Source organism: Athene noctua, chromosome 5, assembly GCF_965140245.1.
Source record: "Athene noctua chromosome 5, bAthNoc1.hap1.1, whole genome shotgun sequence".
Lineage (NCBI taxonomy): Eukaryota > Metazoa > Chordata > Aves > Strigiformes > Strigidae > Athene > Athene noctua.
This window is the reverse complement of record NC_134041.1, coordinates 22,907,719-22,926,011: the sequence shown is the minus strand read 5'-3', so window position 1 is coordinate 22,926,011 and position 18,293 is coordinate 22,907,719. Positions and strand designations below refer to the sequence as shown.

Here is an 18,293-nt window from a genome sequence, read left to right as displayed (position 1 = left end):
TCCGCTGGGGCGGCCCCGGCAGCCCGCAGGCAGCACGCGCGCGCCCCTCAGCCTGGCGCCGGGCGCGCCCCGGAGAAACGGCTGCGCCGGAAGGTTTGTGTTACGCGTGATTATGTTGATCCAGGATATAATTACATTCTGGAATATATTTGTTCTCGAGACTTGAGAAAGAAAATCTCTCCGCCTATACCCTTATTCGCCCCCTCCCCCCCCCCTTTTTTTTTTCCCCAAAGTATTTTTGGCTTTGAGTATAGCACCACCTTGCTGTTACCCTGCTCCACTGCTTTGGAAAGTTACTCGGCCTTTTATGCAGTATGGTAATCGCTTGGTTCTGTACTTGTGACTCAGCGTGGTGTCAGGAGGTAGGGCATGGTTACTATATACCTTTTTACATGCAATAAATTGAGTCACAAAGCTCTGTGAAGCGGCTCCATCCAGATGCAGCCTGAAAACGTGCTAGCTCAAGGAAGGGTTTCGCACCTTTGACGGCTACACTGGAGTAACGAGTGTTTCCTACTTTAATTTGCTACAGTGGCTTTGCTCTGAGTAACAAAGGAGTTTTTCACTATCAGAATGCTGCTTTTCTCTAAGAACAGTCAAAACCACAACGAAATATTTGCATGTAATATAAAAGGATCTTATACCAGAAGCTGCTTGCTAGGCTGGAGTAAGACTCAGGGAGGAGTTGCAGGACTCGGGTGTTTGTCCTACAATAGGAACCATAGCAATGTAGCTGCTCAAGGAAACCCGAGTATTTACAATAACAAATATGTTCTCTTCAGTCTTGTATCAAGGGAGATGTATTTAAGGAATAAACTGGAAGCAGTTGGAAATGTCCTAGAAAACCATAAAGGAAAAGTGATTCTCTGTTTGACATTAGGTGCCTGCTTAGCTGTCAACTTCCAAAGATACAAAGGGATAACAAAAATGCAAACCAAGCAACATCTTCGTGAATTCTCCAAGTTGCTATTATCATAAGGGTAATTTAGCTAGAAGCCATTCATTTCTAAATGCACATTAACTCCACTTTGCAGATGACACTATTATTTTTACCTTCTCAAAACCAAAACTTCTTTTCACAACCATATAGTGAAGTCCCTAAAAATCAAAGTTTTTGAGGAACAAACACTCAAAAGACTGCAGCTGAAGAGGAGCATTATGTATCAAACTCACAATGAGGACACTGGATAAGTGTGCATGCTTTTTAAAAATCCATCTCGTTAAAATTAAAAGCATATTAGAATGACCACGTGAATTTGGCTTTCAAGGAAAATTCTGATAAGGCATACAACTCACATTTAAACCATAAATTAATTTAGCTTCTGCTATCGCAAGATCTTTGCTATATCAAGGAGTCAATTTATACAAGAGCACTGTAGTAAAATTCTTGATTACTAGATTATCTGAGTCAGCCTCACCTTGAAAATTATAGTGATATGAGTTTATTCAAAAGTTTAATTAAATAATAAATGTTGCTGTGTCTATATGTCATTAGCTAATGAAAAACTGTGAAATAAGCCTGAATTCACTGCTTATATGTGATCTCTGAAGCCTGCTCTAGTGACGTGTTAAAAAAGAGGTCATTTGACCTGAAATATCAGACAGAACAAACATTCTAAGGGGAAAAAAACCCCAAAACCGCAAACCAAAAACCAACCAGCAGAAGCGGGTATACAAAAAAACAGGGAAAAAAAGCTTTGCCTTTTGACTTTAAAAAACCCTGAAGTTTCCTTGATAGATTATCAATAATAGGATGGTGGGCAGTATGTTTTATTTGTTCTTTAGTAACGAACCCACCAAGAGCACAGCTTAGCATAAGCATTCATAATGGAATGGCCACAGAACACTAAAAAAATTTTTTAAACCACTTTTTTTCTCTCTTCTAAGCAACATAAATCCTTCAAAAGTTCTCATAAAACTTCCTCTTAAGTGTATTTTTCCTGGCCTACTACTCCAAATACAGGTAAGATAAACTAACAAACAACTACACAGTCCACATGGGAACACAACCAATAAGCTAAGCAGAATTCCATTAAAAGTATTTTAAAGTAACCTGCTAAACCAGTTCATATTGAAAAAACAGCAAAGATACACTTATTTTGGTCCAGCAATCAGTCCTAGTGATTTAGGTTGTTTGCAGCTGGAACGATGACAAAACAAGTCTTCACACCATCCTGTTACTACACCATTAACTATGAATTAATGTTTTATGAAATCATTTTCTGCTTAAATGCACTGGAGTCTCTCGCCAAGTAAACATCACTGCAATATTTCCCACGCAGTTCTAGAAAGTCATACTGATCTTCCTAGTATGTAACAGATCTTACTATGCGAACTCCACAGTATTGTTTTGGGTTTTTTTTAAACCCAGTTCAACCACACCAACACTGGTTTAACACCCTTTTATCTGCTACTCTTGTTTTAATGATTTTAGGCTCACTAGTGATATTTTTCAAGATGCAGATGAACAATGAAAATTAATTACTAAAGAAAAACCAGTGCCTCATTTCACAGCACAAATTCATGCCAGTGTACTAGTCCCCCTGCTTAGTCTCCAAGACAAGGAAAAGATTTACACAAAAAATGAGATTATCCTTAGATCTTACCTTTTTACCCTGAAACACTAACAACTAAACACCACACTCAAGGAGGTGCTCTGAATCATGTATAACATGCTGCACAGTTACAACTGGACTGTTCACCCTTTCAAAACAACAAAAAAAAGTGTCTTCTTCCTCCTTCCCACTCCCAAACTCCACAACAAAACACAAGTCAAAATGAAGAGAAAGGAAATAATTTATTAGAGATTTCACAAGCAAACTAACGTACATTTATCATATAAGTCTTGTGACAGTTTAAAGATATCTGGAATCTTTAGGATGACAAAATTTATACTCTGCCTTAAATACTTTAGAAATGCTACTACGCACAGTTCAAAGAGTCCTGGTGATTACACTGCTTCTTCCCCCAGCTTGGTAATACTTGAAAGAGATGGAACACAAAAGGGACCTGGAACATCACAAAGGCATGTTAAAAGTAAGAACAATCAGAAAATAATACTGTTATGCTTTCTTCTGACAACTAAATTTTTCAAAAGATACTTAGTATTTAGAAAAGTGCCGAACGTCTGAAAGAAATCTAACTTAATAGATACAGGCTGTATTAATTTAATATTACAGTAAGTTAAACAATAATGTAATATGAAATCCACAAGAAAAGTAAGTCACTAGCAACACTACCTCAGTGCAGAGACCAATCTAAACAAAAAACAACCAATAAAAATGTAGCAGTGATAAATAGTTCAATTCCAAATACTTCATTGCAAGATACTGTTAGATTTTCTTCTCTAGTCAAAAAAGAAAAAGTAAGGAATGTACAAACTAAGTCAACTACAGATCATTTCTCATATACCAGGATAACAGTAACTATCAAATGATCTAAATTACTGGTCAACCCTTTAATATTATTAAGAATTGCTCTGCAGCATATTTTAACCAAAATATTATTATATTTAAAGAAAAAAAAAGAAGACATCCTCAGTGTAAGCTCAGCACAGCTCCGTGCACATCAGTGGAACACTTCTAGCTCATATGAGCTAAAGAATTGGACCACAAATCAGCAAGTTATATGACCTCTGAGGAAGAATACAGAGGCTACCTTTTAAGACTAGAAACCTTCATTGTGTCTATTAATGGAAAACAGACAATGCATTGTTTGGAGTTTTTTTGGTTTTGTTGTGGTTTTTTTCCCCCCTTTTCTTCCCCCAGAAGTGCTCTTTGCTTTTAAAGTTACCAGATTAGTTCAAGCTCTAAGACATGTAAACTCCTCCCCACACCTACTCTATACAAAACTTAGATGTAGTTGAGTGCTACGGGAAACATTGCACAAAAAAAGGATACAACAAGAAAGGATACACTCTGCATGACAGTATTACTGCAGTATTTACGCAGGAATGTTTCTAAAGAAGAACAGCAGAATGTGGTTTAATTTTACTTGATTCTCAGTATTGCATACACATAACTTTATGCTACCTATCAAAAGCAAATATGCCTCTGATAAAATACAGTTTTGACCCCCTTATGAGATTTAATGAGGGCTGATGAGTCCACCAACACTAAATTCAAAAGTAAATACATTTTTTGATAACTTGAACTAGTGGGACAACACCAGATTTTTCTGTCTCATTAATTCTCCTTCAAGTCTTTACCATTTTCCAGACTCACTTTTTCCATCAGGTTCATAACCCAATCATGTTTCAATTCAATGCAGGCTTTCAAGTCACTTCTATATGAAGAAGCTGGAGACCTCTCAACATCAGTTTCTTCTACATAACCTTTCTCCCAAAAAGCTGTATTTTAGCTACAGAAAAAACAGTCACCCCAAATACTAACTGAAATTTTTGCCAGTCCCTCAAGAAAAAGACATTTCAGCCAGCAAGGAGTTACATAGTATTTTTTATAAACTATATGTATTATTTTCTCTACAAAGGATAAAATATTTGTAGAGAAGATACTAAAAAATAATAGAAATACTTGCAATAACATTCATGAATTTAACATAGCTTCTTCCTGTTTAAAAATAAAAGTTTAACTTATGTCAATTTAGTTGATTAAAAAAAACCAAACAGCGACACTGAGATGCAGGATAGAGATCAAATTTGAAGTCCCTCAGATGTTTGCATAAGCTTGTTTATATGCATATATATGTTTCACATGAGATTCTGACAATGTTCTTCCTTACAGACTCAGATTTCTATCACAAAATTTTGCATCATAAATCAGCATCCATCAGAATATTCCAGCAGGAACAGGAAACCATAATAGGGTTCAATTTCATCATTAGTTGAGAAGTGAAATAAGTATTTTTAATTAAACCTCACTGATCCCTAGAAATCTGTATTAGTCTGTAGCACATTCTGTGATGTTTACATACAAATGGTCAAGGAAAGGAAATTCTGCCCATGACACATTAAACCAATGACACCAAGGTAACTCATGGCAGACTTTCAGGTGCACAAATAAGTCTAACATAAGTACATGTTTGCTCATTCTAAAAAAAGCTGCTGAGTTGACCATCAGCACAATTAATAACCACATAAGCACCTCATTATATTTTTTGTAATTCAAGTATTATTTAGCATGTTTAGTGAAGGCAGAAATAGATTTAATGTACAAAATTAGTTGGAAAGATGTGAAATTCCTAAAAGAATAAAAATGTTTGGGCTTCATTTATATGGCTTTCCAATAGCTAAAATACTTCAAGTTTCTTTTTTGCATTTAAAGAAACCTTAGTAATTTTCTTATTAGACACTGGATAAAATACTAGCTTTTTTCTAATGAGGAAGGAGTAAGAAACAAGACAAACATTCCCATAAACTTTAGCCAAGGCTCATTTGTCTCTTTTCAATGACCAGTACAGAAGAATGCCTATAAAACCAGTGATCTTTAAACTTAATAAAAGTAAACTACAGATTTTGCAAACCACAAATCAGTAACTCAAAAAACCCAATAGGATCTCACAAATAAGGAAAACAAGCTCCAGTGTAATCTGATGTCAAAAATCCTTAGCCCAGTGACAGAACAGAAACCTATAGTTGAAGTAACTGTTATAAAAAGAAATACTATTCTTAAAAATCAAAACCAGCTTTTCACATCCTTTATTTAAAACTTCAGGGTTTTTTATGATTAGGAACATGTTATGGATTAAGTAGAATGTTTCAGAACTTTGAGTTCCTTTGGTCTTAGGTGGAAGCGTAACCAGAGTGATGCCCTTTAAATTTGAGCTGGCTGGTCTATCAGAGGATGCAGATTGAGAAATAAGTGCTTCTAATTCTTGTACCAGTTACTTCGTATGCTAATTTGAGACAGTTCACTTTTTATGTTTTTAGGCCATGAAACCCCTCACAGTTAGATTAGATCTGATTTTGAGTTACTTTCATATAAAGCAAATAATCAGAAGTGAAGTAAAGCTATATGATAGCAAATAAAGTTAGTGATTACTTTCTGCTAAAAGTTACTTTCATAGCAAGTTTAGACAGTGATACCAAAAAATCAGGACCTCTGCATTCCCCAGCAGAGGAAGCCTTGATCAATGCAACGTTAAGTAACACTTTCTGACACAATACGTTTTCCTAAATCAGATAAGTTTAAAGGATGCTGCAACAGCCCTCAGTTAGCAAAGCCAAAGGCCTTTCACAGAGCTAGCAGAAGTGAGTTTACTGCTGGAAACAGTTCTTCAGGATCATTTTAAATTTGCAGAGACAGAAGGGAATGAGACAAGAAGCACCTCTTTTTCAAAGCCTAAACCCTGGAAGATTACTAAGAAGTAAATGGTCCAAGTCAACAGAATTATACTCCTTAGCTCCCCAGACTACGGATTAGACAAACTGACAACTACCCTAGGGTATCAGGATTAGGGAAATGGCAGTCTCCAAGATTCTAAACAGAGAAAGAAGCAACATTTAAATGTACACCAGCTATATGTCTTGCATTCTGGTTTTCTGGTGTAAATGCACATTTAAGAAAATAAAATTGTATAGATAATCTCCCCTCCATTATCACTATTCCTAAAGCCATTAAAAATATAGTAAATAAAACCAAACAAAAAACCTGAAGAAAACAAATGAGCATAAAACCCCAGCCTATTTCTTATTTTTATTTTCAGGTAGAGAATCCATACCTTATGCAGTGCTCTACTTTTTTCTTTTCCCTTCATTGGCATCCTGTTTTGGTCTAGCTGAGCGAGCAAATTGCTGAGATTCTGTTAAGGACTACAAGTGTCAATAATAAACAGAAGCCAATCAAGCAGCAAAGTAGTATTATTTCAGTAAAAACTGGCCTTTATCTGTGAATCAACTATAGTATTAAATATTATAACAATAATGTCTATTAGTCAAAGATTAGAACCTCACTGATCTGCAGTACAAAAAATTTTAAGCAAGCCTGTCCAACAGTTTACAATACTAAGTAAATAAGGAGAACTAACTGTAAATGGGTTAGGTGCAAACAGGATTAACTACAGCAGGATAAATGCTTGATATTTACAGAATTAACATGCTGGGATGAAGAACTGTAACTTTGATGTCTCAGTAGGTTATTTGGGAGGGGAAAAAAGCTAAAAGGAACAGAGGTTGGGGTGCACAAGAGTACAAAGGAAAGTAAATAAACTGTGAAACATTTAAGTGTAAAAAAGTAAGAAAGGAATTATAGACAAAAACCAGGGCATTGCAATCAAAAAGTGTAGAAATCTCAACATGTTACACAAGCCTAAAGTAACTGACAGTTCCAGCTGGAAAGCTAAATATGGTCTAAACAGAGACCACTGACCCTGACAGGAACGTTTCTTCATGTTCTTAATTCTGTAAACACAAGCTTAACCAAGTCAAAAAGGTTACTTTATTTAAATACAATGGTCATACAAGCACAATTATTTTTTCTATTGTGTTTGCAGATCAAAGAAATAAAATTGTCTTGTCTGGTTTTAGCGTCTTCAATAAAGGACACGTACTTTCCTATTTCAGAAGAGGTGCCTCTATATAATTTTCAGTTATCATAAAATTAACAATAGTAAGTACACTATGCTGCTATGCTGCCTGGTTTTCTTAATGTATTTCCCCTTTCCATAGATTTCTAATAAGTGGAACACTATGACAGCAAAACTAGAGCTTGGGAGACAGACTACAAAGAATATAATGGAAATGTTTGAAGAAAAAGATACAACCACCATGGGTTTTTCAAATAAGACATATCCATTTGCTTCTTTTAAAGCCTTAGTAGCTGCTTTTTCATTAGGAAGTCCAATGAAAGCCTGTCCCTTCATACGGCCTTCTTTCATCAAACGTATATCAAACCTAGAAGCAAATTAAGACAACTGGGAATTACTGACGTTTAACCACACTTTCATATTTCACAGAACAAGTATAATTCTCACGCTTCAAGGTGGAGAAATAACAGAAATGGGAGCAGAGCCCACAAGCAGGAATTATTTGGAGACCATCTTGCCTGAGGCAACCATTTAGTAAAAAGTGACATTAGACTGCAGGATGGCAAACTGGTGTACAACTGGAGTAAATATGACATGCAAGATAATCAGATACACACAATCATCTACACTGTTCATTCTGTGTCACTCAGCCAATAAAGAGTAAATTTGGTAACAAAAATATAAGAGGAAAATAGTAGAGTCCTCAGACACTGTTCAAAAAAATAATTCTATTTCTGAACTTGTGATAAATGAAGATTTTCAGATGAAACATTTTTTCTTTATGCAGAAGCATAAAGAAAAAAGATGACTAGTTTCTAAATCAATTTTCACTGTATTATAGAAGTTAACATAAAAGGCTTAATTTTAACCAAGTACCAAATTAACTTACATATTTCGTTCCACTTCTGACTGGAAGTCAACATATCTTCCAAAAATGAACTTGAGATCCTGAAATTAAAGGGTAGGCATAAGAGAAAAGCTGATAAACAGCCCTTTTAATAAATATTTATTTTTCTTGCTTACCTACCTTTTCTTGAACTTGTTTAGCTAAATTCTTCACATATATCCTGCAATTTGGATCACCTGGCTCATAGTTTTTGAAAACAGAAAATTTTTCCATTTCTTGAAGACAAAAACAGACAACGTTTTAGCTCATGTACTTAGTATTTTTGCTTGGTATAAAATAATTTACTATATGATCAATTAATAAAGGAAATACTTATTTAAACTATTTGTTACAACAAATCAAAGACCTATTATTCAATAATTTATTCTGACAGTTATACCTTCTCTAGAAAGTCTGTTTTTTTCTAGATCCTTTCTAGAAATAAATTCTGATGGTATTTCATCATCATCCTCTTCAGTTTCCATTTTATCATTTGAACTAGGAGTTGGGAAAATCCTTCCAAAGCCTGTATTATTGATTTCTTCTGTGGTTGCATAAAGGTCTGAAATTTCAACACATTATATAAAGAAGTGGTTTGTATGTTTATTCACAAAAGGATCAACAGCAAGCAATAAAGTATACTCCTTTCATTACCGTTTTAATATAGTAGACTTTGTAAAGCAATCTGAACACATCCTTAAAGAAATGTGTCTTAATCCCTGGTTTGACAAACACACCTGCTCCATATGGTCCTATACAACCAACTGTACTACAAATAAAAGCCATGGCACATGCCAGTTAAGGTAAAACTAACCTTGCTATTCGAGCCTGTATCCATTTCAATGGTTTATCTAATTTTCATTCAAAGAAACTGTATATTACTGTGAAGTACCACGAAACACAGACTGACCATAACCCTGTAAGAAACCATCACACTTCATTGCTATTATCGCCCAGCATTTTTATAGCAGATAATCAGTGCATCACAGAGAAGGAGATGGCAATCACTTCAATGCTGCTAAGAGCTGGAAGAGGAAAATCTGAAATTAGCCTGATATATTAAATTGCACTATATAATAGTGAGAATGCATTTATAACATTTGTTAAAATACACCTTAACATTTAAAAGAAAGTGCAATTCACCATAAACCCATAGATCACATGGGGGAGAAAGAGACCTTTAAAATTCTCTAGACCCTTTACCATGAGTAACAGAGTTCTGTGCTTTACCACGGGAAAACCAGCAAATGCAGACAAGATGCAAGTCAGTGTTCTCAAATTCTGATGTATACTATTTATGAAAGCTCTAATACAAAAGAAGAAAATAAAAGATCTTCCCAGCCTAAATTTCAGCAGCCTTCTACACACTGAAACCACATGAGTTTAATATTAAATACATTTGGAGAATCTTACCATTCTTCAGTTCTTTTTCCGAGTTTATCTGAAGAACAGCTGGGATGTCAGTAGTAATATGGAACTCTATTTTTTTTGGACCTACATGCTGTGGCTGCTCAAAGACATCTGAAGGTGACAGCGCAGGGTGCAAATTACTGTTTAAAACAACAACATGTCAATTAAAGATCTGGACACTGATAAATGCATAGTTAAATACAAGATTTCTTCCAGATAGATTTTATGCTGTTTACCACAAATATGTGAGTTTTCCATTCTCTAAGTTTCACCCAATAGAGTTCAAGTTGATTAAAACACTACAAATACAATAGGTATGGCTGGCTGTGAGAGCAAAACCAGGAATTCCATACCGCATTACAGAATAGACAGGCATTTATGAAAAGCTTTATCAGTAACTTAAATATGAGAAATAATTGGCCTTGCCACTGCTCTCACAGTGTGTAAAATATACCAAATTTAAAAAAAATATAGCAAATCACTTGGAGTGAGAAGGCTATTAGTGAAAACACATTCACAATTGATGATCACTATATAGAAATACTACACTGGTGTGTCTACTGTGACATAGTACTGCAGTTTCAGAAACCAAACTTACTTTAAACTAAATCAGTTTTAATTCTTCAAGTATCATTTTTTTTTTTAAATTTTTATTTTAAGAAGTATCCCAAAAAATAAGTCCAGATTGCTTCTGTCAGGGCTGTGATATGAAATTGTGTTACTTTTTTATGAAAAAGAGGTTTTTGTTAGTTTGATAGCAAGAGAAACACAGGGCTTGAACCAGTCACAGTTTACAGATTAAGACTGTTGAGCAAACTTGAGTTCAAATTTGTCCTGGTTCAGCTAGGATAGGGTTAAGTTTCCCCAGCAGAGAGAGAGAGAGGGGGAAAGGATCTCCAGCCGGGTTATTCATACCATGCTGACATCAGGTCCAGGCACAGGAGCAAGGGAACTTTTTCCTTTGAGATTTTGGTGGCAGGAAGCACACAGCAGGCTTGTTCCATAACCATTGCAGTATTTCTCTGTATATCTTTTGTCTTGCTTACTGTTATTGCTGTTTATTATTATCATTGCTACTGTTGTTGTTCAGATTGTTTATCACACTGCTGTATTAAATTTCTTCTTATTTTAACCTGGGTTTGTGCCTCACTGCCAGCCTGACCGGCTGAGGGTGGGGGAGGGGCAACGGCAACGTGGTCTCCGGTCCTGGCAGGGCTTAAACCACCACAAAATTACATGGAAAATCTGGACCTTTAGATCAGTAAAATCAAGTATGACTGTAAGGGAAGACCAACTCCACTACCAAATTTACATACCAGTGAAGAATGTTTTAAAACAGCAACACTAAAGCAAACATGATAAAGAGAACATCATTTAGTAAAAGGAAGTCTTCTGAAAAAATGCAAAAACCACAGAAATAATACAAACCTGTGGGGAGTACACACAGGAAGATTCAATAAGTCTTTAATTCTTTGCTTTTTTCTAACACCACGCCTCTTAGTGTTTATTGGTCTTTTAGGCTGAAGAGTTGCTAATTCCATCAACTTGGTCATTCTATTTTAAACAAAATTTTAAAAAGAACCAAAGTGGTTTACAGTTTGTTTGAAAATAGTGATTTTGAAAACCCATCCCCCTTCCTTAAAGCCCCTGAAATACAACTTTACAGAATATGGTTAAGACCAAAACTACATTACTAAACTGTAACACATAGCAAATCAATACACACAGAGAATTTAAGTGACCAATCAAAATCTACTTCCACTCAACAGGATGCCTTTTTCCAAATGCCATGTATTTTTCTGAATATAGCATAGGGTCTGATTTACATTTCAGTTTAAATAGCAAATAAAGAAAATTGCTTCTTCATTTAGCAGTAGTTTCAAGATTAAGAAAACCAGCTGTGATGTAATTCAGTCCCAAAACTCCCAAGAGAATCCTCAGCACACACCACCTCCCATTATTATTACTCCTAGCAATCACACACTGATGTACACAGAACATTTTGGAAGTCAAGAGTGCACATATGACTCAGGCCGAGTAGTTTACTCAGTAAAGATGTGGAACAATGAAGAATCCAGAAAACAAACTAATTATTGCTTCCTTATATCTGTACACCCTCTTGACTCTGAGTTTTTTTTCTGTGGGGTTTTTGTTTCTTGGACATGGGAACAAATGATCTGCATACCATTTGGCCATTCTCTTTCTCTTACTGTGATTCACAACAGCACTGTCCTTCTGGTTTTAAGTCACTCTGGAGATTCCTTAAGCATCTGGAAAGATTATCTATATACTGCAAACATTAACAGATTCCACTAAATCTAGTGCTGAATTAGAAGGTAGAAAAGTAAACACACCGCTTTAGAAGAGCCCAAGAGCTTGCAAATTACTATAAAATGCATACCTCTCCTTTTCCTCCTCATTATCACTTTCATATTCTGATTCATCTCCACTAGATAGTTGCTCTTCTTCCTCTTCAGGCAAAGGAGGCTCTTCAGGAGGGAGAGGTGGGACTGGGGGAGGTGGCACAGGCACTGGTAGATATTCTTCATACTAATAATGGGGGAAAAGTTCAAAAAGGTAATTAAATGTTTTAAGAAAAAAAATCTGCCTATCTTTTTTCCTTTACATAATAAAACCAGTCAAAGCAATAAATTAGAAGATGACAAGAATTTTTTGAAGTATGTTTATAGGAATATAGATGCTATTTTACTAAACCACATTACTAATGAAAACCTTTCGACAAGAAAAAAAACATTTGCTGCTTTCTGAAGCATAACAATGAATGTTTATTTTGAAAAGAAAAAATATAGCAGCCAAAGCCCTGGGTTTTTACTTTGCACTCAGCTTTAAAGACTTTCCTGAGAAGAATATGGTCAAAATACATGGGAGGAGGCCTAAGCTCCCAAGCCCTCTCAGTTTCTAGACTGAACCTTCCATCACCTATCAAAGTTACATTTCTATTTTTGTAAGGACTTAAGATTTCATGAAAGGAATCAGTTTTTTAATTGAGACAGCAAAAACCACATATAAGGAATTCCCTATATACAAAATCATCTCCAGCTCCACTTTCAACATCTCACTACACTTAACAGCTACTTTTATGCACCATCAGTTCCATAAGGCACTGATATCTTCTGGCATTAGATATGCTCTGTGCCCTTTCAAAACTGCTCTCAGAATTTTAAGGACTGACTTCTCACCTTACAAGTCTTTTCTGCCTGACCACTAAATTCACAGTGCTTAACCTGGCCGAATACCAGGCAACTAGGAAAATTATTCCCAGAAAATGAGTGTGAATGAATTTATGTGACGGATTTCACAATTTTCTCTACCAGCTAGCTCCCCTGTTACTAGAAGCAAGTGTTCTGTTAGGGCAAACACAAAGAGTAGCGCAGCACAACTGCACTATATCCAAATACTGTTAGCTGTCACTATTAATGCAAGTCCTCACTTGCTCTATCCTACACTGGCAGTCAAGCTACTCTATCACATCAACAGAGAACAGAGACCACAGAGCTGGTATTTCTATTTCCCTTGAGAAACAATTCCTCCTAAGCCTCTCCCAGTTTTCCTCAACCCTGTCTCTTTCCAAAAACATCCCTGAGACGGAGCAAGTTACCTTCAAAAGCACTGTACAATTGCATTACCAATCTGAATGTAATCAGAGCTCCAAAGAAACACATGGATCAATGGACTTAACACATCTTTGTAAAGTAAACAATACCATTAGCCTGTTGCTTCCCGGATTTGTAACGTGACGCTACAACCTCCCATTTTTTATACTCAACAGTTTAAAATATTCCAGTAGTACTATCATACATTTATATTTCTTTGTTCTAAGTACAGTTAGAAGTATTTCTTTAGAAGATGAACATACACATCTTAAATGCAGCAGTATTTGCTATCCTCTAGAGATCTCTCCAACTTCTATAAGTCTGAACATAGATCTCCTACCATGTTGCTAACATTTTAAACTGTGAATCCATTTTACAGTACTTAAAACATATATTAAAAAAGTTACCATGGGAGGGCGAGCTGTAATTGGTCCAAAAGGTGGAGGAAGATTCATTTTATTCATAAGATGAAGTACCTGAAATAATTCAAGATAAACAAGATTTCCTTTAAAAAAAATAGTAAATGAGAACAGTTTCTTGCTAGGTATCATAGCTGATAACTTCTGGCAGGTGTAAATCAACATAGTTTTAATGAAGACACAACTACATTGATTATTAAGCAATGTGAAAACCTGCACTTGGGATCCAACACTAATAGTCAATATGAGCAACACCCTAAAAAGGCTAATCAAGAAAAAGTAAAGCATCTTCTCAGAACGAAATTCCAAGTATTCAAGTGACATCCCAACTAGGAAGATCATATCCAGTTAAGTCTTCAGCATCAATGAAGCAAGTTACTTCTGGTCAATGAAATCTTATAATCTCAGCATAATAAAAAAATAACACTGGTTAACACCATCACAGGAAAACTAACTTCATATTCTACTATGACAAAAATTATTTCTGTAGATAATTCAAAGAGAAAAAAGATGGTTTTACTTTTATACTTTCTTTTTTTGCCATTTTTTACTTACCTGAACATAAAACTTGGGCACACTTGCCAAGGCATTTGCTATATTTGCTAGAATTGTACTTGAAGGTGGTGGATACAAATATTTGAGGCAAGAATTGATGGGAAAGGTGAGGCTGAGGAAAAAAAGATTAAAAACAAGACATCTTAGCACTATTGCCACATAATGGCTGATAACAATTAATGATTACTAGAGGTTTAACTGTTGATTACATCTGAAGTATCACTGAAATATTATTTCCCTTGGAACAGTTTTGAGCCACTTACATTCTGTCTTTAAACACGAGGGAACAATCCCCTCATGTATGACAGTGACTGGGCTTGGGCACAATGAAAGTACCAACAGATGCAGAAAGCCTAAAGTACACAGAAACAACCCAGGTGTCCAAAGCCAAAAGAACAGCATAGCATGCTGTACAAACATCATAAACTCAATGCTCAAAGCGCTCGATTTATTAGCCCAAAAAGGAATTTATTCTGTCCGTATGCAATCTGCAGCTTCATGGCTCGAAGCACCAGTCATTACTCAGCTGTGAGAGTTCTAAACTTGAAGAACTAAAATTTCATCTTTATGACAATTCCTACAAGCTATGCATGTAGAACAGCAGCATTGCATGAAACAAGAGAGAATGCAGCACACTTCATTCTCTCTTATTCCAACAGCATGTAACACTTATTTCAAAATAAACTAATGGAATAAAATAATTAAGAGAAAAAACAACCCACTAACCCATGGTTGGGTGCAATTCCATTATCTATTTTAATACAGCTTGGTTCTTTCTTCTCTTCTTCTTTCACTGCCTCTTCTGAACTGAAAATTAGTTTAGCATAAATTAAAACAAAAATGGGCAAAATTTATGTGCCTTACATAATGTATGAAATATGTTTAATCTCATATCAAAAATATAAGAAATAGGTTACTATTGTATTTTTAACATCTTTTATCAATAGCATTATTAATTCTTTAGAATTAATACATGTGGATAATTATAGTAGCCAAATTTCTAAAATCAAGATTTATGCAGATTTAAGTAAATCTCTCTATATTCAAACACTCCTGACTTAAATCTGCTCACAGGAAAAGAACTAAAATCATTTCGTGTAACACTGTTCAGAGACTGTATAAAATCAAAGGTATTAAATTATTGATTTGTTCAGAGAGTGGAATAAATAACTTAAACCCTCTGATTTATTGAATTAAGAACTACCACACAGCTTCTATCACTTAGTTACATACTACACAGGTAAACCTGAAAGTCTAACTACGCAACTTGTTTTTTTAATTAAGTACTTGACAGACAATTTAAACCCAAACTATCACAGTTCTTGATCACACTAGCATTAAGATTCATTGATTATTTTTTAAAAATTTTTATTTTTAACTATTTGAACAGTTTTATGTTTGGACAGTTTTATGTTTGTTCTGCTCATGCTTCGAGCTAGATACACACAAATCAGCTCTAGCTTAGAAGTAAGCTGTAACAGTATAGTCTTATACAGTTATGCTAGCAGGTGTCAATTCTGCCTGACTCTCCATTACATTAGAAAGAAACATCATGGCATGCACTGTTTAACAGCAAAAGAAAATTATAATCCTAACCAAAAAAAAGTATAAGTCTTTTTTTAAACACAGGAAACCTGTGCAACACAGAGGCCAGCTTACACAGACTGGTCTTGCTCTGTATGTGAGAACAAACAGGACCATCTGCTGATTAAAGATATTAATTACTATAGGAATAAGGATGAAAATTGTTTCATGATGATACTGAATGAAACAATACTAACAGAAGGAATGCAGTTACTTGTCTATAGATCAGAATCTGCCTGTTCACACTTCCAAATGGTTTTAATTTATCCTTTGACTTAACAGTACTACAAAAGTATCATGAATTTCCTTTCCTTGACCGCAAACACAGAAACTAAATTATTATGCACATACCTTTTACACTTCTCTGAGACAGAAGGCTGGCTAAGTACCTGCACACTATCTTGCTCCTTCGCAAATTCAACAACTAAGGTGTGACCTAAAAGTTTCAGCTGATGCAGTCTTGACAAAGCCTTCAAATAATTATAATAGAGAAAAGAAAGGGAAGAGGAAAAACATCAGAACTATTTCAAAGCATAACTGTTTTTTCTTTGGATGGTTCACTAGCCATAGGATGCTGCTTTAAGCTACGACTGTGCTGCTACAGCCACAGGTAGTTCTGCACCGTTCCTGCCTTCGCAGCCCTGCTTACAGCAGCTTCTTTCCTGCTAGCAGGAAGGAAAAAGAACCGTTGCAGAGGCTTAGGTCATCTGAACACAGTAGCGAGACTGCGACCTCAACAATGGTATTTATTACACAGCCTAGCATATCTCTGATTTCAAGTAACCAACCTCTTGCTCGTGAACTACCAACACGATGAAGTACACTAGTAATAGCAGGGAATTTTAAAATCAGGATTCTTAACAGCGACACTAGGAAGCACCAGTACTCTGCAAGTCCAGATGCTGACAGGCTGATAACAACTGACACAAAGCAACCTAAATTCATCACTGTTCACCTCACAGTGTTTGTAACTTTTTTGAGCATGGCCTAAAACAAACAAACAAACAAAAAAACCCACCACTAAAAAAATCAGAGCATAAGAAATTCTGGATACAGTCTTTTTACCAGATTCATATTTAAAAAGTAGTATTAGTATTACCTTTCTGGCATCCATGTACCCCATTAACATGGTAGTTTTCTTTTTGTTATCAAACTTGAGCATTCAAGGCAGTCTTGAATTGTGTACATCACTATGTCTGAATTTTATGGCAAGTATGCAATTATGCAGGAGACAAGTAAATTATGTTTGCTTTATAGTTTATATATAACTGCACATACACCCTCTAGACAAGGCCCTGATCAGTTTCAACTCAGGTAAGCTTGCTGCGCTCTAAGTGACAGGTTGGACCAGATGACTTCCACAAGTCCCTTTCAACCCACCTTTCCTATAACTCTACAGAAGTGTTCGTTTTATCAAATCTCTCAAGCACCTCCTGAAACAGAACTCTAATATTACATTGCTCTGCATTTTTTTTTCCCCCCAACACCAAGTACTAGGTGATATGCAAAACATTTTAGAGCACAGCTGGAAATTCAGGAAAGTATTTTGCTAAAACATTCAATAACAAACTCAATACAAACCTTCACAGCTGCATTTTCACTAGGGAAGGTAGCAAAAGCAGTATGTTTCTAGAAAACAAACAAGAAAGCCCCGGTCACACTAAATTCCAATCAAAAAGGTAAGAAATTGCATGTAAAACATGTATCCACAAGTAATTTCAAAGTTCAAGTTTACATGTTTGAAAGCTTTGAGATAGTAGTTATCTAACTCCCAATTGGGGTAAAGGTGAAGGACTAGAAAACTTTTTTCTTATGAATTTACGACAAGCACCACCTGCAGTCAAAAAGTAAGATATGATGTCAGCAGTTTTAAGAATACAGGAAAAGAGTATTTTTTTCTAGTGAGAAAAGCCATCCTAAACTGCAAGAAAGTATAGATTGATAAAGAAGTTTAATCCTCCTTTCAAAAAAGGAAATTCATTTCAGTACCTCTCATCAGAACATTTTCAAAGTAACTCCTAAAAGTAATACCTTCCCTGCTACAAAAGCCATAACTATGTTGTGCTCTGAAAGTTTGGATGACTTCTAACTAATGTCTTCTCTTACTTTTTAAGTTTAGAAAAACTTGAAACTTTCCAAAATAGACCAAATCCTCACAGAACACACAGTTAATCTTATATTTGTTGTAACAAACTTTACCACTTATCTTGTCACTTTGTGATTCGTATTAAAAACCCAAAGCATTAATTAACACTGTTGTAAGAGCAGCTATCAGGAAAATCATTGTAACGAAGTCAGTATTTTTAATAGCCTATAAACGAAAGCATGACCCTGACACAAGAT

At 35.4% G+C, this 18,293-nt stretch overlaps 1 protein-coding gene across 1 annotated transcript; it reads right to left on the bottom strand.

Moving 5' to 3' along the window:
- Positions 1–2,778: 2,778 nt before the first annotated feature.
- On the bottom strand, positions 2,779–18,002 carry RNPC3 (RNA binding region (RNP1, RRM) containing 3). Its single transcript, XM_074907368.1, has 15 exons — positions 17,982–18,002; positions 17,532–17,579; positions 16,302–16,420; positions 15,093–15,173; positions 14,367–14,478; positions 13,800–13,868; positions 12,180–12,328; positions 11,207–11,332; positions 9,782–9,918; positions 8,769–8,930; positions 8,510–8,604; positions 8,372–8,430; positions 7,717–7,849; positions 6,679–6,751; positions 2,779–3,009 (listed from the first exon to the last, which is right to left on the bottom strand). Exons 1-14 carry the CDS (start codon positions 18,000–18,002, stop codon positions 6,692–6,694), a joined length of 1,371 nt encoding a protein of 456 aa, XP_074763469.1. The 3' UTR covers positions 2,779–3,009; positions 6,679–6,691.
- Between the last annotated feature and the right edge of the window lie 291 nt (positions 18,003–18,293).